This window comes from Malaya genurostris, chromosome 2, assembly GCF_030247185.1.
Source record: "Malaya genurostris strain Urasoe2022 chromosome 2, Malgen_1.1, whole genome shotgun sequence".
NCBI classification, from domain to species: Eukaryota; Metazoa; Arthropoda; class Insecta; order Diptera; family Culicidae; genus Malaya; species Malaya genurostris.
This window is the reverse complement of record NC_080571.1, coordinates 331,866,438-331,890,997: the sequence shown is the minus strand read 5'-3', so window position 1 is coordinate 331,890,997 and position 24,560 is coordinate 331,866,438. Positions and strand designations below refer to the sequence as shown.

The window sequence follows — 24,560 nt, the reverse complement described above, 5'->3', positions numbered from 1 at the left end:
TAAAACCAATTTACAAGCTAATTGAATATATTTGTCATTTGTAGCATTAGCATACCATTATTTGCAAGGTTGGGGAAATAAATCGATAAAGTTTCATTCTGTGTAACAAGTTTTCGACGGCAGTTTGATTTTATTTGTATAATCGTTTTCTGGACCATTCGAAAAAAAAATTATGAAAAAATTAAGGTATACCCTTAAACCGACGAATGAAACTGTTCTACCGAACAGATGTGACTGTCAAACGGTATAACACTTTGATTGCGTCGTTCCCACTGTTTCACCGTGCTGCTAGCAAGACCACTGGGCAAACTCGTGCATTTACCCACGGTCGCCATTACGATTTTCTGTCGAGTCGCGAATTCGTTCGGGGGTATACACCATAATAAATCCGTGCAGTGGTGCAAAAGGCTGCCCTAGAATGCGTGAGAAAAAGTTGTGAATCGTCGAGTGCTAGTGATTCGTGAAGGAAAATGTGGCCCTAGATCCGTTCCGACCAGCGATGAAACCAGTGGAAAAGTGCGCTACGATGAAGCCCGGCCCCGATGGTGGCCAAATAGTGTCGAACAGTGCACTCCAAGTGGCGAAAACCGAGTGTAGTAAATATTGTACGCAGCAAAAGCAAGAGGAAAAGTTCAGTGGCAGTAATAAAAATAGTGCTAACAACAGCACCAGTGTAAAGATCTTAAAAACAGAGCCAATCTTGGCGGCAGAATCAGTAGCGGAAGCAGATTATCGGAAAAATACAACAAACCCGTCGTCATCATCCGCCACGGTCACTTCAAATTCAGCTGTAGCTGGAACGACAAAGATGACGATGGTAATGGTAGCGACGGTGGCGGAACCGAGCACGAAGGCGTCGAAAAATCACGTAGACAGCAGCAGTGGTGGCGACGGTGGCAGCAGCAGCACCGCGAAAATGTCTTTCGCTAAAAATAATGATAAAGGCGCTACACCGGCGAAGGATATCATCGTGGGCCGTGCTGATAATGGTAAATTTTATGTTTTTCAATCTTGTATTTAGCAGCTATTCGCCTCATTTGGCCCTTTCGCGTTAGAAAACGTCACGCAAATCTCTCTACAATTATTGGCTGAGTCAGAAGGGGAATGGTTGTATGCTTAATTATAAAGCAGAAACATTCCGAATACTAGAATTTTCTAACAATGCAATGTTGAAGGATTTCACTATGATCGATATTTCCGTTTTTTTTTTCAAGTGTTTCCAATTCGATTCGACAGTAATTTTGTTGAATACTGAAAAATACTCGACATTGTAAACTGAACGGCATGTGAATAAAATATGTTGGTGAATGTTTCTACGAAAATATTGTCTGGTTATCAATAACATTATACAACTCCGGAAAATCAATGGTATTCTCCAAAAAAAAAAACAAAACAAAAAATGAATATATCGATAGTCCCACGACAAAAGGGCCTAACTGCAAATGAGAGCCTCTCTTTGTTTACTTTCTCTTTTGATTATTACGGAGCCATTATTGCAAATTCTCTAAAGTTTCCAATATAAATAGAAAGATTGTAGTTTTACTTTGAAAGTTTTATGAAGAGTAAAGCGTCAAATATAAAATCAGTTCGGTAAATCGTGAAAGAAAAAGTAAACAGAGAAACTGTAATTTGCAGTTAGGCCCTTTTGTCGTGGGACGGTCGATTTGTATCTTACACAAAAACTGCTTGTTGTTTGGTTACAGTTCTAAATTCTCGGTTGATTTTTCATTAGGGCGTATAAGCAAGTGACAGTTTCTCTTTAATCACTCTCTCTTTCGATTATTGTGATGCGATTAGAAAGATTTTCTTTGATATCACTATTCTGTTTGAAAGTCGAAAGTTTCGGGTATCATTTCAAGCAATGAGTTGAGTGATAAACGTGGAAACCGCTTGGTAATTAATAGAAGAGAAAATAAACAAAGAGAAACTGTCACTTGCTTATACGCCCTTTTGAAAAATTAACTGAGAATGATCAAATATTGGTGACCGAATAGTTGTCACTTTGTTTTGTCCTGGACATCAGAAAAAAACATTACGTCGTCACGATTGTTGCAATTGTGGTAGTCAAGTAGAGTAAACAAAAATATTATTCTTTAGTCTTGATATCACAAATTTCCTAAGATTACACAAAAATTTTGAAACTTAAAATTTTTTTTTTTCATTTTAGAAAGTACAGATTTTGAATCTTATATCGGAATAAACCTATCCTTCTGCTCGTTTGCAAGGTGTCCATCAACTTCAAGAAATAAACTATCTTCAGATAGTCGATCGCAGTTTATTGGATTGAAATCCAAATGAATACTTGATATTTAATAAAATCAGACAGAAAAAAAATATGTAAGATTAAATGATCAAATCTAAGATTGATTTCAATTCGGATTTATAACAAAAAGTGCTAGTAAATGTGACATTTTGTCCAACGAACGATACGTGGATGTGAATCCTAAAATAACAGAAATTGTGGAAGTGAAGAATTATGAAAATAATGCTTTCGAATTTTTTTTAACTGACTGGAGTCTTGTAGCCTACGAATACACTTGCAAAGATCGTATAAGCCGTCAAAGGGATGAACTGTTACGATGAGTTTGGTGTTGAACATAGAAATTTACTTTTGTCAATCCCTAATCCACGACTGCTCCGGACACACTTTTAGTGTGTCAAGACTGTGTAGTAATTCGCGACTGTTGTAGTTCTGTAGCCGATAAGGGCTACTCCAATCGAAGAAGAATCGACGTTGTATCGGTTCGATTCTATCAGTACTTTTTAGGTAGAGATAGAGCAGTGTTCGAAAGCAGAACGAACAATCGTATAGAAATGTATGCAGTTCAGTCGTATATTCGAGTCCCATCCAGGAAGCATATTCAATGTCAGAAGGTTCGTTGTACCATGCCTTTGTTCAGAATATAAATAAATCTGCAGCAAAGTCTGTTGATCGAAAAGAAATTGTGCTAACCCATCCTAATTAGCATCTAGATATAAGGACAGGATTGAACCTTGGTTCTACCTTCCTTTCGTGGACCTTCACTATCAGTCGGATCATAGCACGACTGGTTCTGTATACTTACGGATCAGAAGTCTGCGAAGTCTGTTAAAACAGAGCATCGAATTCGTCACCATTAATTTGTTTTTTAATGCAAAATCAAATTTCTTTTTGATTGATTTTAAAGCCAGGCATTAATCAACGTTTCAGATCTCATATGTGTAACATTTTTGAACTCGTAAATTATACATTTTCACGTTTTTCGATTTGTTTTCCTGTTCGGATGTGAAGATTGAACATCAGACATTACAAGCTTGATGACAGCAATCTGTTTTCAATGTGGAATAGCAATCATCACTGTACAATTTACAATTAGGTACAATTGTCCATTAAAAAGAATTCTGACTGAAATATTTTCCTTCAAACAAACTCCATGTCAAGGGACCGTGTGATATTGCGCCACTGCAATAGTTTAGTCGATGATGAGTCCACTTGTTTTGTTCTCGTGTCATGGAGTAAGACGGAATTAGAATAGTATTTTTTCAACTTTCCGATCTCTATATTGTTTCAAACTTGGCCTTTAAAGGGGTTCGGATACTGATGGTAACTAATTTGCTCTATACTGGTTATTTCATAATCTTTAATTGTGTTTCAGAATGTTTAATGCAACTGATCTGAACTTTAGTTAAGGTGCATCGTTTCAAATTCTAGCAGTGAAAAAGGGGAATGCTTGCATAATTCATACAATTGGTCAACTAATTGAAATTCGGAAGTGTTGAGGAACATGCCAGTTGTTTTCGTATTTACGACATCCAGTTATGTCTCTAACATTACCGACCCGCCTTTTTACCTTTTTTTATATATAAAAAATAGGTATAGAATTCGCTCAAACTTTAGAAAAATTTTCCGAGGCCCGGAGGGCCGAATGTTATATACCAATCGATTCAGCTCGACGAACTGAGCAAATGTCCGTGTGTGCGTGTGTGTATGTATGTGTGTTGTCAACTAAGAGGTCGAGATCTCAGAGATGGCTGGACCGATTTAGATCAAACTAGTCGCAAATGAAAGATCTCCCCGTCACCCAGAACGCTATTGAATGGTTTTGAGATCGGATGTTTACTTTTTGAGTTATACTAAGTTTTATGTCAAAATTTTTGACAGTATCTGTCACATTTGACCTTGAAAACAGAATATGTTTCTATACTTAGATTCCACACGGTAATAGCAATCCAACAAGCCATAGATTGTTAAAATCCGTCCATTTTGAACGGAGATATCGAAGTTTTTATGTAAGCTACTTTTTCCCCTATTCCAGCAGTAGGAGTTTTGAGCGCTGTATGACAAAGCAATGCTTGGGAGCAACGTGAAACACGATTTTTTATACTGTTACATACAATTGTTTCTAAGTACCAAAAAGACTGTGCACAGCATCCTTTCTCATGACAATTTGCCTCGGATCGATTTTAGCACGGTTCGTTTTTGACAACATAATCGTTCGAATATGTAAACCAGATGATGGTAGAATTTTCGAGTTGAAAGCAATTCCATAATTATATTGTTTTAAACTAATTACAGCAATAAATGCTGGAAAAACATAACACCCATATACCATTCGAATCAGTTCGTCGAGATCAGCAAATGCGGGTGTGACAAATAATTTCACTCAATTTTCTCGGAGATGGCTAAACTACAAACTCTACAAACTCAGATTCATATGAAAAGTCGTATACTCCCAAACAAGGTTCCTGAATTACGTTTGGATCCGACTTCTGATTGCGGAACCACCGGATGATATGTGAAACGAAATTAAAATAATGTAATTAATTAATCTAAGAATCAACTATGATTCAAATGAGAGGTACCCCCAAATTTTAATTCACACTACAATTTCTCAAAGATGTCTAGACACTCCTCAGGTGAATTTAACTGATTTCGGCTACACCGATTTTAGAATTCCGGTTCCAGTATCGAATCGTTTCTCAAAGTTCAATCATTTTCTCAAAAAAGCCAAATCGAACTTCAAAAACAAAAATTTAATTTAAAGACTTAAGGTCCCATACAAAATTGGTGAATTTTATCCGATTCTGGAATTACAGATGATGAGTTTTTAAAATTCATACCGATATAGAAGATGTAAATTGTTTGGCGTATTGATTTAGGGCCATTCGTTTAATTTTGGGTTATGCTTGTTCCTGAATACCGGCTCTGGAAGTACCATAAATAATGACGAAAAACTCTAAAGTGGAACTTACTTCGACATCTCATGGAATGTTCAATCGAAAGTCACACGTTAAGATTGAAATTCGATACGATTTGCAGATTCGAAATTACAAGGTAATGAGTGATTAAAATCTCAATTTGCCGTTTTAAACGACGATAATTAAAATAATGTCATGAGAACTAAAACACCTAAGAATATCCATGCAAATAACACATGCGGATTGTTAAAAAAAAAGGTATCATCTCACTGCTAGGTGGATTAATCACGTTTTTTATATTCTTTTTATTTGCTCGTTAGAAAGCATGAGTGAATGCGATGACATTTCGCCACTCATTTGTTTATATAGTCCAGAAATATTAGAAAGATTTATGAACAAAACGTTCAGACAATGGATTTCCTGGCAAAGTACTAAAGAATGTCCCGGAAAGTATGGACGCACTTTGATTGCGCTGTAAATAATTCACAAGTGGCAGATATTCAAATTTTATTCGATATACTCATAATATTAGACTACAACAACAGAATATTATTCTCAACATTTGCTACTTAGCCATTGCAGACTAGCTGGCGCACCTTCTTTCGCACGTTCCTCATTAAATTCCGTACAGACTTCTTGGCGACAAGTTTTGACACTTTTTCCAATCTTTTTCGAACTGTTGAATGGTTTCGGCTGCCGAGACATGTTTCCTAAGATGTGCCTTCGTTAATGCTCAACATTCCTCAATTCGTCGAAGTTGTGGACAATTTGGTGGATTCATGTCTTTTGGGACGAAACTGACATTTTTGGTAGTATACCATTCTACCGTTGATTTCGAGAAGTGGCAAGAAGCAAGATCTTGCCAGAAGACAACAGGATCCTTGCGGCTTCGAATCGAGGGGAAGAAGTCGTTTTTGTAAACATTCCTTGATGTACATTTCGCTGTTCACTGAAGCAGTGATGATGAAGGGTTTCGAAATCTCACCGCAGCTACACATTGCTTGCCAGACTATAGCTTTCTTACCAAATTTTTCGACTTCAGTCGATGTCTCGGACTGGTTTAACACTTGCCCTTCTCGCACCGTATAATATTGTGGTCCCGTCAAGGATTTGTAATCGAGTTTCACGTAGGTTTCGTCGTCCATGATTATGCAGTTCAAATTTCCAGCAAGAATCGTATTGTACAGCTTTCGAACCCTCGGCCTGATCGATGCTTCTTGTTTCGGACTACGTTTTGGTTGTTTCTGCTTCTTATAGATTCGAAGATTCAAACGTTCTTTAGCACGAAGAACATTTGACTTCGAAGTGCCCACTTTTTTGGCCACACCGAACTCAAACCTCCTTCTTTTGCTCGAACGCCTTCAGTATACGTTTATCCAACTCAGGGTTAGCAGGACCTTTTTTCGACCCGTTTTCGATTGCATTTCGCACGGCTTTTTCACTTACTCCTTCCATTTTTGCTATCTTTCTCAGTGACAGTCCGCGTTTTGTGCACCATTTGTCACAATTTTTCGATGTTGTTCTGCTGAAAGTCCACGCATTTCGAAACAAACTAATGAAAACGAATAAACAACTGCACAAGTGGTTAGAAAAGAGTGTAAACAACAGGACGCAACCATAAAAATTGACAGATTCTGAACCAATGCGAAATGGCAGCGGTTTTTGGTTGCGTCCATACTTTCTGGGACAGTCTTTACTGATCAAACGAACGAAAGTTTGACTAATGATTCGTACTAAAAATTGCATTTGGTCTTCAGATATTGCTACTGTGGTGACAACGCGCATCAATTATCAATATTGTCAGTATGGATCACGATGAAAAGGACACATTTTTTCCAATGGCAATATTTTAGAATTCATTATGTTTGAAGAAACCTTCCTACTGGTCGAACAAGACGACGTAGTATATTGTCTGGGCATCACTATAAATAGAATATAGTTCTAGCAATAAAAAATTATAGTAGTTTTGTATAAGAAAATTTACTTTTACATTTCATAAACTTCGGTCTCAACTTTCACCGATCGGCGGATTATGCTGGGGGACTCCACTTTGCATTACAGATCATTCAAAACATTTGTAAATATTAGTAGGCTGTCGTGTCTACAGATAACTTAAGAGTTTTAACGTTCATCGGAATCAATTTTGAAATGGAATCAACCCATCGCAAAGGGACGAAAAACATCTCGTTCGTTTAAGACACCATCTTCCCCAAGTGCAAAACATTAATTTTAAACCAAAAATCCTACGGCGGTGACGTTCCAGTTAACTAAAAGCTATTGACCCTTCCAGTGTTCGTATTGACTCAAATTTTGTTTTTAACTGTCCGTTTGTAACAGGCAGGCAGGCGTTCGTTTCCGACGGCGGGAACGGCAACTAGAGACCGACCGTCCGAGCGGGGAAAATTTTTATGACTCAAATGTTTCCTCCCACAGGCACCTAGCACCCATCCGATGCCTCTGCAGTCTTCTGTGTCTTTCCCCAAGCGTCAAGCTTCCTGCAGTATGGCCGGCACAGAATAGATGATAGCTACATGTAGGTATGTATGGTTAGTTATACACAGTACTTGTGATGCAGGTTGTGTGTAATACGCTTCTTTACGGCTGTACGTCAGTCCCAGTTCTTCGCAGCCATCACCGCGCTCTCTCGACGTCGTCGCTTCGTCTTGCCGAGTGCCGTAGTACCTGCCTGCCTATACCTGCCAGCGAACCTGAGCTGTGGGTTGGCGTTTTGTTTGCATCGGGCTGAAAATCGCTACTCTGGCGCTCTGTTGTGGATTTTGGCATTTGTTTTGCACGTTCTACGTTCGCGGTAAAACGTCTTTGGTAAACGTAAAGTCACACTTTTGGCATCAATGGGAACCGTGATTAGACGGTATTGATTCTAACAACAAACTATGGTTATCGTTTCTGTTGATCCTGAAACGTTACATAACAAGCTTTGTCACTGTACGGAACTGCTGAACGATGACGATGACGATTCCCGCTTCCGCTTTCATAATTGAAACAGGTCATACAGTAGCAGTTGCATTCTATCGGCGTGACAAATTATTCCACTAAAAGTAAGGCACTCGTTTTTCTTGTAATTCAGAACATTTTAGTTAAAAAATTAATTGAAAAGTTAGTATTTCTGATTTTTAGATGAAAAGATGATATGTCGTTCACGTTTCTTATCTAAGTTTGATGCAATCAATGGTTTGTTGAGATAGCTATTAATGGGGATATTCCAATGTTTTATTATACATAATCAGTGCAAACTGAACAGGAAATGGAAAGAATTCCGAAATGCAAAACAGCGAGAAGCAGTAAAAACAAGCCACGATGTCTTTACGAGCAACTTTTCCCGAAATATCCATATGTTATGGTGACAACCCGGCGAAAATATTTGTGTGTAGATCTGCCGTTGCAGGAATTCGAACTAAGTTGAATTGTCTAATCAACTTTTCCACTGGATATAAATTATCCAGATTTAGCAGAGTTCCTATTTCAAGTATTGCGTAGTTGTGTAGTTTGTAATGTTACAGGTATAAAAATCTGTTTGCTCACATATAAAATCTGTAAACTTCAAACGTATCAAGAGAATTAAAAAGGTTCAACGACTTGTTGACATTATATCACAAGCGCGGTATAGAAAGGAAACCGAGAGTATCACGTACAAAGGTTAAGGAAAAGGTTTAGGGTAATTTTAATCGAAATCCCTGAATTTGATGTTGCCAAAAAGGTCAGCATTTCGTAAAGTTACGTTCGAAAGAGTCTAATACATATATGGAGCTAGTTGTATTGCAGTCCCTTATTTATCACTTAATACTAAGAGACAGCTGTAAAAATTTCATTCATTAGTATGTGAGTTATTGTGCTAAGAGTGACGCTACTTTTGTTATTTTCAGAACAATGGATTAAAAAAAATCGTGTTTTAATTTTTCATTGCTTCTTGATGATGAAAAATACCGTTTAAGCATAGCAATGGCTTGAAAAGTGTCATGGAGACTCCGTTCCACCAGATACACCAATAAAACGTTGGTTTGTTGCCTTTAAACGTGGTCGTAGAGACACCAATGATGCAGAACGCAGAGTGGACGTCCGAATGAGGTGGTAACACCAGAAAACATAGAAAAAAAATTCACAAAATCGTTTTGAATGATCGAAAAGTGAAGCAACTGGTGAACCTCGTCCAAAGCGCCCGAAAGCACAACAATCGGCTGGAAAGGTTATGGCTTCGGTATTTTGGATGTGGTGTAATATTTATCGGATATGCGGATATGCGTGGTGTAATATTTATCGACTATCTTGAGGAAATACCATAAACAGTGAATATTATATAGTGTTATTGGAGCGCTTGAAGGCTGAAATTTCAAAGAAACGACCGCATATGGCAAAGAAAAAAAATTACGTTTCGTCAAGACAACCGTGGCACAAGTCAATCAAAACAATGGCAAAACTACATGACTTGAACTATGAATTGCTCCCACATCCACCGTATTGGCCCGATTTGGCTCCCAGCGACTGAAAAGGTCCTCGCTGAAACTGAGGGCTACAACAAACACCTTATTTATTTGTTTTGATGACTCAGAACTTTTAGCAAATATTCGTATTCCTTTTTTTTTCAATTATAGAAATTTTAACCTTAAGGTCATACGCTCTACCGCCAGAAAAGCTTTCTGACCCTATGTGCGGGGTTGGGAATCGAACCCAGGTGGGCTGCGTGAAAGGCATCGACTAATCTATCACGCTATACCTGTACCCCTCATTCGTATTCTATTCGACTGTTCGTAAATTTGATATCTTCCCATATTCCCTTCTTCGTTGTACAATAAAGATAGGTGCTGCTTACAATGCACTATGGTCCGAAACGGGAAATTAGCGTGACAAAATTTTTTTTACCTTTTTTTATAAATATAAAAAATAGGTATAGAATTCGCTCAAACTTTAGACAAATTTTCCAACGCCCGGAGGGCCGCATGTCATATACCAATCGATTCAGCTTGACGAACTGAACAAATGTCCGTGTGTGTGTATGTGTGTGTATCTGTGTGTTGTCAACTAAGTGGTCGAGATCTCAGAGATGGCTGGACCGATTTTGATCAAACTAGTCGCAAATGAAAGGTCTCCCCGTCACCCAGAACGCTTTTGAATGGTTTTGAGATCGGATGTTTACTTTTTGAGTTATACGAAGTTTTATGTCAAATTTTTCAGTTTTTTTACAGTATCTGTCACAATTGACCTTGAAAACAGAATATATTTTTAGATTTAGGTTCCGCACGGTAATACCTATCCAGCAAGCCATAGATCGTTAAAATCCGTCCATTTTTAACGGAGATATCGAAGTTTTTATGTAAGCGACTTTTTCACCTATTCCAGCAGTAGAAGTTTTGAGCGCTGTCTGACAAAGAAATGCTTGAAAGCAACATAAAACATAAACGATTTTTTATACTGTTACATACATTTGTTTCTAAGTACCCAAAAGACTGTGTACAGCATGATATTTTGCCTCGGACCGATTTTAGCACGGTTCGTTTTTGGCAACATAATCGTTCGAATATGACATATGAAAACCAGATCATGGCAGAATTTTCTAGTTGAAAGCAATTCCATAATTATATTGATTTAAACTATTAACAGCAATAAATGCTGGAAGAACATAACAGTCATATACCATTCGAATCAGTTCGTCGAGATCAGCAAATGCGTGTGAGACAAATAATTTCACTCAATTTTTTCGGAGATGACTAAACCGTTTTTTACAAACTCAGATTCATATGAAAAGTCGTATACTCCCAAACAAGGTTTCTGAATTATGTTTGGTTCCGACCTCTGGTTCTGGAACTACAGGATGCTATGTGAAACGAAATTAAAACTGTGTAACTCATTTTTTTGTAGATGGCTGAGCCGACCTAAGATTCAAATGAAATCTAAGAATCATCTAAGATTCAAATGAAAAGTTTTAAGATTCTATAAAACATCTTGTTTTTCAGTCAAATCCAACTTCCGGTTTTGGAGATACAGGGTGATTAGTATAAAAATGTCTATTTCACATAAATTAATCAGGTTTATCGGGTTAGCAGATTTGGATAGTCGATAACCAAATAAACTTATTTCATTTTTGGTTGTATTCAGTTTTCGTTTCGTAAGGCACCAAAAAATTAAATTCGCACTACGATTCCTCAAAGATGTCTACATTGATTTTCAAACATTTTGAAACAAATGTAAACTAAACAGCTACTCAGGTGAATTTATCTGACTTCGGCCATACCGATTTTAGAATTCCGGTTCCAGTATCAAATCGTTTCTCAAAGCTCAGTCGTTTTCTCAAAAAAAGCCTAATCAAATTTCAAAAACAAAAGTTCAAATTAAAATAAATCCAATTTTATCCAATTCTGACTTCCGATTCTCGAATTGTAGGACGATGAATTTTTAAAATTCAAAGCGATATAGAAGATGACAATCCCGAAAAGCTTTAAAGTTGGACTAAAAACTATTGCAATTTATTCTTCATATGGCCATACGAATTGGTTAGGGTTATGCTGGTTTCTGAATATCGGCTCTGGAAGTACCTTAAATTACCCTAAACTCTAAAGTGAAAATTACTTCGACATATCATGGAATGTTTAATCGATTGTTACACTGCTAGGTGGATTGAGCACGTTTTTTATAATCAAATGGCGCTCCTTTTGATGAACAACGTTACTAGGATGGTTTTCACTTAGATTGAAATCTGAAATCAAACTTTCTTAATTGAACTCAAAACTGATTTTGTTGTACAATAAAGTTGTAGGAAATTTTATTTTGAGCAACTTTGCTGAAAAAAGCACCTCTCTAGCTTCTCATTTGATCGAGTTACATCAGTTTTCCCGATTACAAGTAGGGTGGCTCCTGAAAAATCTTTTTTTTTGTTTTAACATTTTTGTGAAACTTTCTATGGAAAAGTTGTCATCAGAAGAGTTGTTGAACTAATCAATGCGCACAATTTTGCTGTGCCAAGTTTTTTCATATGAACTATCAGTAAAAAGTTATGATTGCTTTCTCATCAAAAACTAGTCAAGCTTCAAATATTAATATTCATAAGATGCCAGATCGATGAAAATGTATCCTATGCGGTTCCTGAAAGGTATAAGTAAAAATTTAAGAGAAAATTGGAAGGGTGTTATTTTTTTTTATTTATTTAAATTAGTTTTAAAAATACCTTCAAAAAACTCAAAAACATTGCATAACTCTTAAACGCCTTAACGTATCAACATACTTCTTTCAGCAATATAATAGTATCAAATTAGTTCTACAAGTGTTCCATACATTGTCCTTTCGAGAAATGAGATACACGAAAACTACAGCCGAAAATAGATTGCAGAACAATTTTAATTGATTTATTACCAAAATAACTGTTTCAATTGAGTTTGAGTAACTGAGGATTAGAGATACTGCGTAATATGGTTATTTTAGCATTTCATTTGATCGAACTGATGTAACTCGATCAAATGAAAAGCTAGAGAGGTGTTTTTTTTAGCAAAGTTGCTCAAAATAAAATTTCCTACAACTTTATTGTACTACAAAATCATTTATGAGTTCAATTAAGAAAGTTTGATTTCAGATGTCAATCTAAATGAAGACCACCCTAGTAACTTTGTTCATTAAAAGGAGTGCCATTTGATTACAAACAAATTTTGTGAAGACACCAACTACAAAAAACTTATATTTCATAGTGAAAATATTTTCGCCACGCTAATTTCCCGTTTATGACCACTGTGCAATGATGGGTATTGGAAAGATCAATCTTATCTCTTTGGATGATGAAGCTTTTAAGTATGAGTAAACCTTATGCAAAATTATAGCGCAAAAACCGGACTTGGATTGTCATACACCTTGAGTACAAAAAACTGTTTTGATCCAACTAGTTATGTGATGATGTCTTTCTCAAATTCTCCTAAATATTACCGTGGATTGCTTGAAAAAACTGAATAAAAACAGGAGAGTTTTTTCGGGCGTGTTATGCCAAAATTGGAAGATTTTATTCCGTTATTTAGGCTTAGTCTTGCGGAAATTTCATCCCTATTTCGATACTTCCGCAACCGGATTCCGGAGACTACCGAAGTCGATTCGTAAGGTCAGCAACTTACATGGTCAACATCGGAACAGTGTTGATTTCAATTTAGAAGAAGTTTTGCCTGTTTTGCATCGTCGGCTTGAAATTTCAAACACTCGTCATCCTGTACTCGACAAAATTCAGGAATTCCGTAAAAAATTGTGGGATTTTTCATTTGAGTCTAAGTTCGGCTGAGTAATCTCCGACAAAAGTGAGTTCCGTTCTGAAGTTTTTAATCACTATTTCGAGTACTTTCGGAATCGGATTCTGGAGGCAGGTATATCCGATGTAAGTTTGTTAGGTCATCAACTTGCCAGAGCTGTGGATTAAAGAAATTCGTTTGGGAAAATCGACTTAATCATCTCTGAAAAAAGTAAGTGAATATTTTTGTCTCATATACATTTGGCGAACTCGACGAACTGATTCGAATGCTATATGACAGTTGGCATTCCGGGCCTTACTTCAAACTATCGATTTTCTCAGTGATTGCATAGTCTTTCTTTATAAAAAAGACGAAAACAGATCTGATGAAATAAAACAATTGGACAACAATTCTTATTGGATTTTCGTATTCTTGTATTTCGAATTTCTTGAATCTAGCATCATTTTTTATCCTTCGGTTCGTCAACTTCAGCAACCATTTCACTTCACTATCTCTTCTCACTCGATCTAGTATCCCGAGTTGCTTTGGCGGTATGCTTCAGTTTCCATTTAACAGTTGCCCTATCCAGTGGTCATGGTATCTTTGAAGCATTTTTTTCGATGGTAATGGTAGCTAACCAAATCTTTGTATGTTTTTATAAATGCCAGAATCAGACAATCTTCTTTTCAAGGCTTCGGTTTCATAGTCTCATTTGTAACCAAAATATGAGAAATTTGACCGCAGTTTCAAATCTCTTTCCAAAACAAGAGTTTATTTTTTAGACGAACAAATTTAACAAATTTAAATCAGTTTGGGACATCTCGCCGTGACTTCATGAAACTGTTGCTGGAAAAACCACACAAAGTTCATCTGTACATACATTTTATCGACTATTCGATACATAACATGGGTAATAGAAATGATTAGGTATTGGAAACCAATCCGAATCCAACTGATGCGGGTCGAGATCGGGTTCAGAAAAAGAACAAGAATTTATTATCGGGCAAAGTAAGCAAAGTCATGGCATTACATTCCTTTTGTGGAATTGTTTAGTTTCCTTCATTTCAGCTTCAGTACCAGGTTTAGCTGCCAGCTGTGTATAAATTGACGATCCTTTTGTTGGAACTGTATGTCATAGCAAGGGCATCATCCTGCGAGTTCTAGATTCACTCTTTACTCTAATCGTCTTCAATATCTTTCAATTGAGCTTTCGATCGTAAGATCTACTACGAGACTTACTGTCATCATTCCGACCAATGGTTTTACCCTCACGGAAAGGTTTGAGTAGACTACCCACGGTAAATTTAGCCAATTCAATGATTTCGCAATTCTTGAATCTGATCACGTGATTCACTACACCACCGGGAGCGGGTCATTTCGTCGAAATGGAATTTAGTTTTTGATACGATTTCTGGCTCCGAACTTACAGAGCTTTAGTGTCGAAATTCCATGACCGGGAACTAGGAATCGAAACATCGGAAATCAAATTTTTAGGCCATTAACTGACAAAACACGCACAATATAAGAATTAAATGAAAAATTCGAAGCACTTAATATGTTTCTGCGTATATTAAGTCCTTCGAATTTTTCATTTAATTCTTATATTGTGCGTATTTGATTTCCGATGTTTCGGTTCCTAATTCTCGGTTCCAGAAACAGTAGCCAAAAACTCTAAAACGGAACTAATTCCTTTTTCTCAGAAATGACTGAACCGATTTTCATCAACTTAGGTACAGATGAAAGGTCATAGGATTTTGCATTGCTGTTGAATTTCATCCAGATGCGACTTCCGATTTCGGAATTAGAAGAAGAAGTGTGTTTAAATTGTCATACTGTCATTTGAAGAAACCATCGAAAATACGGAAAAATTGGCTCAACACTGTTTTAAATTGTTGTTTGTTTTAATAATAGTCGCTGGGGGCCAGGTCTAGAGAATATGGAGGATGATGGACCAATCCGTACCGCAAATCATTCAATTTCACCATTGCCTTTATGCATGAATTCGAAACTCGCCTTTTTCCAAAGCTTGATGAAAACTAGAACTCGTCTGACACGATCTCGATTGTTATTTAATTTAGTATTGGGCCATCTAGAGGCTTGTTCTCAATAAAAATAAACAACTAGTATACTAGTAAAAATAAATGTTTTACTTTTCCTAGAAGAGCGAAAGGTTCATTAATTACAACAAAAAAAATTATGCGAATTTTTCTTTTTTTTTAATCTTACAGAACAACCTCGAAGTCACAAGAAAAAGAAGAACAAAGACAAGGATAGGGATCGTGACAAGGTAAAGGTTACCTCTGCTAAAATTTTCGTTATTCGTTTTTTATCTCCATCACTAACTTGTTACAGGATCACAAGAAACGTCGCCGTTCCGAAGAACACGGTGGCATAAGTAGCGGTTCACAAGTTATACCCGGCAGTGTTGGTTCCAAGGACAAATCAACCTGCAATTCGTTGATTCAAAACAAGGAAAATCAACACCACATGCTGCAGAAACAAGACCTTGCGGAGAAAACCACTTCCGTCATTGTCGTTCCGGCCCAGATCAAGCAAGAGCTGACCATCGATACCAATCTGATGGGCCAGCAACAATCGTCAACACCAGGAGGAGGAGGAGGAGGCCCCATAGGAGGACGATTGCTTAACAGCAGCAGCTTACCAACAACTCCCGTCACGGCAGCAGTGGCAGCAGCCGTTGCGGTTGGAGGAACTCCTATTTCTCCCATAAACCTGTTGCTAAATCTCGAAAGGAGTAACAATGAGAATAGCACGGTCAAAAAGCAAGATATCTTCATCAAGAAGGAGTATAAACCTTTAAAACCAGACAAGACGCGGGACGATGTTTCACGAGCTTTGACATTCGCCGAAACCAACAGCAGCCCCGTCAGCAACACTGGTAACAGCAACAGTGGTGTCACCGGCAGTACAACTAACTTAACTAGTAATAAGAACTCAAATATTTTGATAAAGATTGAATCACCCAAGAATCTAGACGACAAAACGGTTCTCGTAAAGAAGGAAATTCAAACCGATACCGGATTGACTCCGGAAAAGTTGGTCAACGGCAGTCCCAACATGACAGCGTCAGCGCTACCAAACAGTAACAGTATCTCAAACCCAACCGTTCACATTAAGCAGGAGGTTTCAGTGGAGAAAAACTCCCTACACGAGCATCACGGCAATAAATCGTCGTCGCATGTTGGTAGCAGCAGCAGCAACAGCAAGCTGTCATCTTCATCCTCTTCCGCGTCCGTACACAGGAGCAGCAGCGGAAGTAGTCGGGAGTGTTCTCGGTGTTACAAACGATCCAAAATTAAACGGGCCAACATCGGAATTCAGTGCAAACGCGAAAAAATGGACGGTGTCCCCTCGATATCCGGTGTGGTGCCACTGGAATCGTCGACGCGAATATCAACTGTCAACCGGGACATGCACTGTCATCGGAAAGGACTCGAACATCTCAAGTATGGCCGGTTCATGCGAATTGAGGTACATCCTAATGGTGGCGCTTCCGTTGTACACATGTACCAAGATGAAATCAGTGTGCTGCCGGAGAGCGAAATGGAAGAACTGGTGAATGAATTCTTCGCCGTGTGCTTCCGAGAAGATGACGATGGATACGCAGATCATGTGATGGGAATTGTACATAATGCAGCCAGTTATCTGCCGGACTTGTTGGAACATATGGCAGAAAATTATGCCAATCTGACGGTCAAGGCCGGAGTGTTGGGCAGAAACTCAGATATTGAAACATGCACGATGAGTCAGTACAATGAACAGGTAGGTTCGGGTGGAACAAATACGACGTGAAATGCTTTTAAATGCGTTTTTATTTTCAATTGAAGGTTATAAAGAATTACTCCCAAGGAACGATTCGCTACGGGCCCCTACACCAGATTAGTCTGGTTGGGAAGGTTCACGAGGAAGTTGGTGGATATTTTCCCGATTTACTGAAGCGACTGGAAGATAACCCCTTTCTTAATAAGGTAATGTTTTGGTAATGTTCATCCTGGTGACGTTTTCTCAAACTAAAATACATTTGCAGACGATGCCTTGGGGAGAACTGTCAATTGTCCAAATGGATCCGCGATTGTCGAACGATGGTCCAATCTTGTGGATTCGACCCGGAGAACAGCTGGTCCCGACGGCTGAAATCAACAAAACACCGATGAAAAGGCAAAGGTATTGTCGTTCGTTGCGCTACAGTCGGGAGAGTCGGGATTGAATGTTTTCGTTTTTTTTTTTCGTTCTAGGACACGAATCAATGAGCTGAGAAATTTGCAATACCTTCCCCGACTATCGGAAGCAAGAGAAACGATGATTGAGGATCGTACAAAGGCTCACGCTGATCACGTTGGGCATGGTCATGACCGAATGACAACGGCGGCAGTTGGTACGTAAATTATGCTTCAATCCTTTGATCCTTCTTTAATTGTGAAATTTCCACAGGTGTGCTAAAGGCAGTCCAGTGTGGGATACCGGACGAACTGAATCGTATTACCAAGGACGTGGTCGCTTTTGACGCTCACTACTTTCCCCATCTGGTGGAGAAACTGCAGCTCGATCTGCACGAGCCACCGATCTCGCAGTGCGTCCAGTGGGTGGAGGATGCTAAATTGAACCAGTTGCGTAGGGAGGGTATCAAGTATTCTCGGATATCGCTGTTCGACAATGACATCTACTTCCTTCCCCGCAATATTATTCATCAGTTTCGAACGGTGACGGCTGTCACGAGCATAGCGTGGCATCTTCGACTCAAACAGTACTATCCGGACAAGGAGGTAGTACAGGAAATAGCCCACGGTTATGAGGTTGATCCACCGCATTACAAAGAGAAGCAAACGATTTTGCCCCACCCAATTTCGGTCGAGGAGAAGAAACATACACCGATTAAGCGAACACATGACGGAAAGCCAAAAAAATCCGAAAAGAAAGATTTACAATCGACTCCGAACGAAAAGGACGAGAAAGAGTTGGTTATGGTCGATGCTGAAAAGCTTGCTAAAATTGACATGAGAAAGTTGGTTAGAGATGACAAACCAGTGAAGACGGAGAAGAAGAGTGCTAGTTCCAGTCACAAACATTCGTCCTCGTCGTCATCTTCTGCACACAAATATCATGGCGGCAGCAGCAGCAGTAGTAGCAAGAAGGACAAGCATCGTTCGAACGGTGAACGTGACAACGACAAAGAAAAGGAAAAGTATCAAAGCCGTGATAAGGATAAGAATAAAGAAAGAGATAAGAATCGAGAACGTGACCGTGGTGATCACGATCACCATCGACGTCATAAGTATCATTCCTCGTCGAGCAAATCATCAAGTTCATCTTCAAAGCACCGCGGTTCGGACGAACGTAGTCGAAAGTTGTCACACTCATCGTCCTCGTCGGAACGGCATACCCATAGCAGTAGCAGCAGTCGTCGGGAGTCTACTTCGAGTGTGACGAAAGAGAAAGAACACACGATGACTGTGGTGCCACCGGTTGCCGCTGAAATCGAAATCGAACATACTGTCGATATCACAACCGGCGCCAGTAGCAACTTGGTCATCGATGGCCAAGCTATCATGGAGGATACCAATCCAGCAGCACTCATCAGTAGCGAAAGCAATTACGAGTCTGTGATACATTGCAACGACGAAGCCAAGCTTACCGTTGCAGTAGAAACTACCATTTCGGCGGAAGGTGATGAAATTAGTACCGAAACGTTGCTGCTGCTGAAGCCGGATGAGGAAATTATCACAACTACTATCGTAGATGACGACCAACATCTGAACGCGATACCCGTCGATCACGGTGAAATAAAGTCTATACATGCAGTGACAGAATCGTTTACCCTCGCTCCTCCGCCACCTCCACCACCCATTGAAACGCCACCGTTACCACCTTTACCACCCACTCCACCGGCAACTGCTGCCGTCTCCCTGAACAGTTACGATAGCATCGAGCGGCACCCAGCGGCTGTACCGAAAGTGAAAAAAGTTGTTCAAGCTAACACCAACCACACCGGAACAAGCGGCAACAGCAGCAGCAGCAGTGTCCATCACGCGAAACAATTCATCTCCAGCCACACATCGTCGTCGTCGTCGTCGTCGTCATCGTCATCGCCGTCGCCGTCTAAAGCACCATCCAAAACATCCAGTGATTTGTTAAGTTCTATTATGGCACGTATGGATAGCACACCGAATCGAAATGCGAACAGTTTTTAATCTTCCTTTATTCCACGCTCCTTAGTCAAAGTTGTGATGAATCCGTTACAGTTTTCTTCGTCCCTTCGTCCTTTCGTGGTTCGCTGAGTCAGGGAATGTTTATTCTACCATGTTCCTTTTCTTTGTTCAGCTTGTTCGTTTTTTTCGTACGTTGTTTCCGAACGCAATTCGGAGAGTCTGTGGAGATTCGCAAGCCAATATGCATATTGAAAAAATAGGTCTTCATTGGCGTAATTTTAGATCAGACGTTAACTCAAACAGATTATAAAATTCAGCATTGTTGGTAGTTGTATATAATGCTTCTGCTATTACATCCATTCTAGCACCTTAGTAGAAAAAAAACACTACACTGCCATCTCTCTATACAAACACTGACAGTACAGTGGACATAAACAGCAGTAAATGTGCTTTCAAGTCTTGATTCACGATCTCTCCTGTTTTCCAAAGGGCGAGGAAAAGGCAAAAATCACGTTATTAATTGAACAGTTGAAAACCTTTTCCGTGTAGTAATATGTAGCTGGTACACGACCTCCCGCATATGCATATAAAACATTTGTTTTATTATATTGCTTTCTTTATCAAGTTGTGTAGAAAACAAAGAAACAACAATTAAAACATATTTTTATCTCTACAACAACAACAACAACAAAATGAAGCAGAAAATGCAAATCTAATATCTAAGCAGAGGATAATTATAGCAAATAGATTTAGAGAAACTTACGTAGAACAAAAGTTAGATTCAGGATAACGTAATAATCACAAATGAATAACAAAATAAAATAAAAACACTCCCACACACACACACACATCTTTAAATGAGTGCACGTAGTTGTGTACATTGAAAGAGGCGAATGTTAATTTACCTTGTTGATGATCTGTTAAACTGGCTATAATTTATTCTGCAAGCAGAGAACGTAAAAATTTCGAGTTGTAATACAGCGAGCGATTGCCCAATGTTTCAAATCGTTGAGCGAAATATTAAAGAGGATGTATAGCAGTAATGAGTTAGGGTCTAGTAATGTCCTGGATTGAGACGTTTCACAATAATGGCTAATTTTCGTGTTTTTCTTGTCGATATTTAGAATTCAAGTATGCTAAGGATGATAAGTTAAATTATTTCCCACGATAAACGTCGTCTGGATTAACCTTACATCTACAGGTTTTCTTGTCCTCTGCATTTGCAGCATCTTGCAGCGGAATATTGCTGTGTTTGTTTTCTTATCTTATCTAACAGTTTCCTTGTGCTTCGCAAAAAATAAAACAAACAGTAAGCAAAATCGGTAATTAAACACAAAGCATTAGTTTTGAACTATTGAGTAGCTCTTCCGTTTTATATTATTTTTATAAAATATTATTTATGTACAACACACACACAGACACGCAAAGATTAGCTATCGCGTTGTATGTATATTTTATTATAAATATAAATTTATCTATCCATTCGATTACAGCTGTATATTTTAAGAGAGAAAACAATAAAATACTGTTTACGGTATTAATGGTGTAAAATCGGTTTCTCTTATTACTGGGTCACGCAAGCGGCCTAATCAGAAACTCCTTGCAATAATTGAAAAAAAGTACTTCCATTGAGAACTGACGAGAAAATACTAGAATAAAACTCTCTCAATCGGCCAAGGATATTTCGTAAGTTACCATCAACTTGATCGATTCATCTTACTCAGAGTTCCTATTGTGGATGCAGATTTTAGGTTTCAGATGTCATTTTAAACAGAATGAGAAAAGTGATATCACCTGTACATCGCGATTCCCCATGTTCTTTTCGTTTGATGCCAAACCAAGCCCAAAGAAGCCATTTTCGAACCTGATTCTTCTATCCGGTTTCTTACACTCTCGTTGCTAAGTTCAAACTCAAAACGTATTCGTATTGTTTGAGGGTCAGTTTCGGTTTTTTCAAACGAAACAGTCTATGGACAAGACCTTTTATTTGAACCTATGTTCGTGAAGATCGGGTTCGCCATCTCTGAGAGAATGAAGTGAGTACTGTTTAGGAGGTTTTGAACACAATTTCCGATACTTCCGAAATCGTGTACTGGGATCCGGTATATTCGAAATCAAGAGAATTCCATCTGTTTTTGTATAGTGATTGATGTATACAAACTCGTTCTTAAAATTGAATATTTTTTCGACTAATAACCCTGTAATTCAAAAACCGTAAGTTGTATCCGGATAAAATACACTATCGTTCTATGGGATTGCAAGACCTTTAATTTATATTTGAATTCGTGAAAATCGGTCCAGTCAGTTTCTTTTATTTGCCGCAGAATAATAATTCTATGGGACTATAAGACCTGTCATATGAATCTCGATGAACTGAGTCGAATGGTATTCACAATTCTGTACAGAATTTTCATTAAGACATAAGTGCAAATAACAGATTCTCTTCGTTCTTTTTCCCTTTCGATTATCACGGTACTTTTAGCCAGAGCTTAAAATTGTCACGCATTCTCAATGAAAGAATCCAATCCAATCATGTTCGTTTTTTTTACAGTCCCATTCATGAACGACCGCATCCAAATCAAACGAATAAAGCCGAGGCATTTCCATCTTTCATTGATACAGAAGAGAGTATAATTGCCTTCGTCACTCGTTCCTCTATGACAAGACGAAACTGAAATAACGTCTGTAGGAAAAATCAGTAGAATTTCAATTCTCATTATTTCATCGATATATTGAAAATCTATAAAGTGTCTAAAATATGATAAATCGAAGTAATAACAGCCCAGAACATCTTTGGAAACCAAAACTACGATAGATTTCAGCGCCCGCAGTAATAAATCTTTATGAATCGTTTTCTGTCATTATCCCCCCCCCCCCCCTGGGTTACGCTACTGGAAATGACTATTGTTACTATAGACCTATAGAGAACTTGAAGTGCGCCGACTTTTTGAGAATTGGTTGAACACGTATTAATCTGTGAAACTGGCATCTCTGGTAAACATGAATCCGCCAATGCGATTATTTCGAATGACGAGACCAGCTCGGTGGCAAGGATGGGACGCTCTAGCATGTGCTAGCGTGGCCAACATCTGGGGCATTTGGTGGGCAATCAGAGCGCTCAAAGTACGGTTAATAAACATTCGAGCATTTCAATTCGAGTAAAATCTTTATTTCCTTATCGTATTGATGTCTGATCGATAATTTGCGGGGAAGTGCTTTAAAGGGTACTGAACAAACAAGTAGTTTGTAATATCCAGATTTTTGTTAGCCATTCTTCTTCATTTTTTTGGTTTTTGCAGAATGATGCTGACCACAGTTTCATGACGTCATAGCAGGAGGCTGGACGAGACAATCAAGTATATCTGTGAACACCTGTAGGTGTTCACAGTTTTCCATGCGCAATTTTTTGCGTCTGAACTATGGACAGGACCAAACAACAATGTATCCACCGGTGATTGGTTTAAATTGGCATAAGCAAGTACTCGACTTCGAAATGAATTATCGTGGTCGGGATAACCGGCGCAGGTTTCTTTTGATTTTTATGTGGGAAAAGCTAAGCGGTTTTTGTTGATTACTGTTTGCTATAAGCACAGAAAACAGATATACAGACTCACATATAAACTTTGTGTAAAATTTACTTATTCAGCGTGGCGAACACTTGCAGGTGTCACCACGATCGACACAGGGTGCCACCACGAATTGGGTGCCGCTTTCATATGAACCACAATTTTGGATGCAACATTCACTTCACGCTAGATTTTTGTTTTGCTGTTGGTAAAAATAACAAGATTAGTTTTAAGTGTGATTTAAGCGCCATGGAAAAAACTTGTATTTAACACTAGTTTAACATCGTGTCATAAGTTTTAAAATCGTTGTAGTTGGAATATTTCTAAAACTGGCAGGAGGTCTTTGTTATCTTCACGGTAAATAGTGGAACGTTTTGAAAGATCGCGACGAATAATCGAGTAGGTGGCAGTAGTGTTTCAAATGTAAAGTAAATTTGAAATTTACACATTTTTGGATGATCACTGCCATAACTTCAGAGATGTTTTTCATATAAAATCTGCATTACTCTGAATAAAAAATCTGTATACCTTATGATCAAAAAACAACCGGAATTTTCATTTTAAAATTCCCGCGCTTGTCCAATCGGTAAACTTTTATTCTCTCAACGTTGGCAACACTTTTATACACATTCTGTCAAATTTTGACGCATATCGTACAATTAGTTTTTGTTTGGCGTCTATACAAAGAAGTTGAAAAATTTTCGTGCGGCGATTTTTATAATGGATGAAAAATTAGAACAACGGCTCGCCTTCGAAGCGCCATTCGGTCGATTGTTGTGCGGTTTCGACGTAATATTCATAGATCCACACCTCATTATCAGTTATGATGCATTCGATGAATGTGGGGTCACTATCTGCGTTGGAAATCATCTCTTTGGCCACATCAACACAACGCTGTTTTTGAATGAAATTCCGCTTTTTTGGCTGATCCATAAGAGATGCCCAACAACACAGCAATCTCTCTAATCGGAACAGAACGATTTTGCAACACGATTTCCTTCGCCGATTCAATGTTTTCTTCAGTAACAGATGTTGTTGGGCGGCCAGGGATCTCATCATGATCCAAGCTTGTACGACCACCTTTGAAGCGTTTATACCACTCGTATGCCTGTGTTTTTCCTAGACACGATTCACCAAAGGCCTTTTCTAACATTTTCAACGTTTCGGAACACTTAAATCCATTTGCAACACAAAATTTGATGGTTTTAACCTTAAGGTCATTCGCCTCTTCGGACCAGAAAAGCTTTCTGGTCATATGTGCGAGGATGGGGATCGAACCCAGGTGGGCTGCGTGAAAGGAATCGACTAACTCATAACGCTATACCCGCAGTTAAATTTATTTTTCCTATATTTTGTGAAATCTGTGTAAGCGAAGCCTTGGTCCTGTAGCGGAATTTGACCTTCTGTTTCAACAGACTTCGCAGCCGATTCAGAGT

General features: G+C 38.5%; 2 protein-coding genes across 3 annotated transcripts in view; one reads left to right on the top strand and one right to left on the bottom strand.

Annotated features, from left to right (window-relative positions):
• The window catches only part of LOC131431604 (UDP-glucosyltransferase 2-like), a 48,496-nt gene that overhangs the window by 22,158 nt on the left and 1,778 nt on the right, over nt 1-24,560 (bottom strand). The gene's annotated exons all lie outside the window — the stretch shown is intronic.
• On the top strand, nt 312-21,109 carry LOC131431602 (uncharacterized). The gene is made up of 7 exons (XM_058597420.1): nt 312-989; nt 15,620-15,678; nt 15,744-17,174; nt 17,240-17,380; nt 17,440-17,576; nt 17,648-17,787; nt 17,844-21,109. The coding sequence occupies exons 1-7, from the start codon at nt 500-502 to the stop codon at nt 19,598-19,600; spliced, it is 4,155 nt and encodes a 1,384-aa protein (XP_058453403.1). The 5' UTR covers nt 312-499; the 3' UTR covers nt 19,601-21,109.

Bases quoted from the DNA above. Each gene is read 5' to 3' on its own strand.
- LOC131431602 (XM_058597420.1), top strand. From the start codon at position 500: ATGAAACCAGTGGAAAAGTGCGCTACGATGAAGCCCGGCCCCGATGGT. The intron at 17,175-17,239 runs GTAGGTTCGGGT...TTTCAATTGAAG, and splicing joins TGAGTCAGTACAATGAACAG to GTTATAAAGAATTACTCCCA. The intron at 17,788-17,843 runs GTACGTAAATTA...AAATTTCCACAG, and splicing joins AATGACAACGGCGGCAGTTG to GTGTGCTAAAGGCAGTCCAG.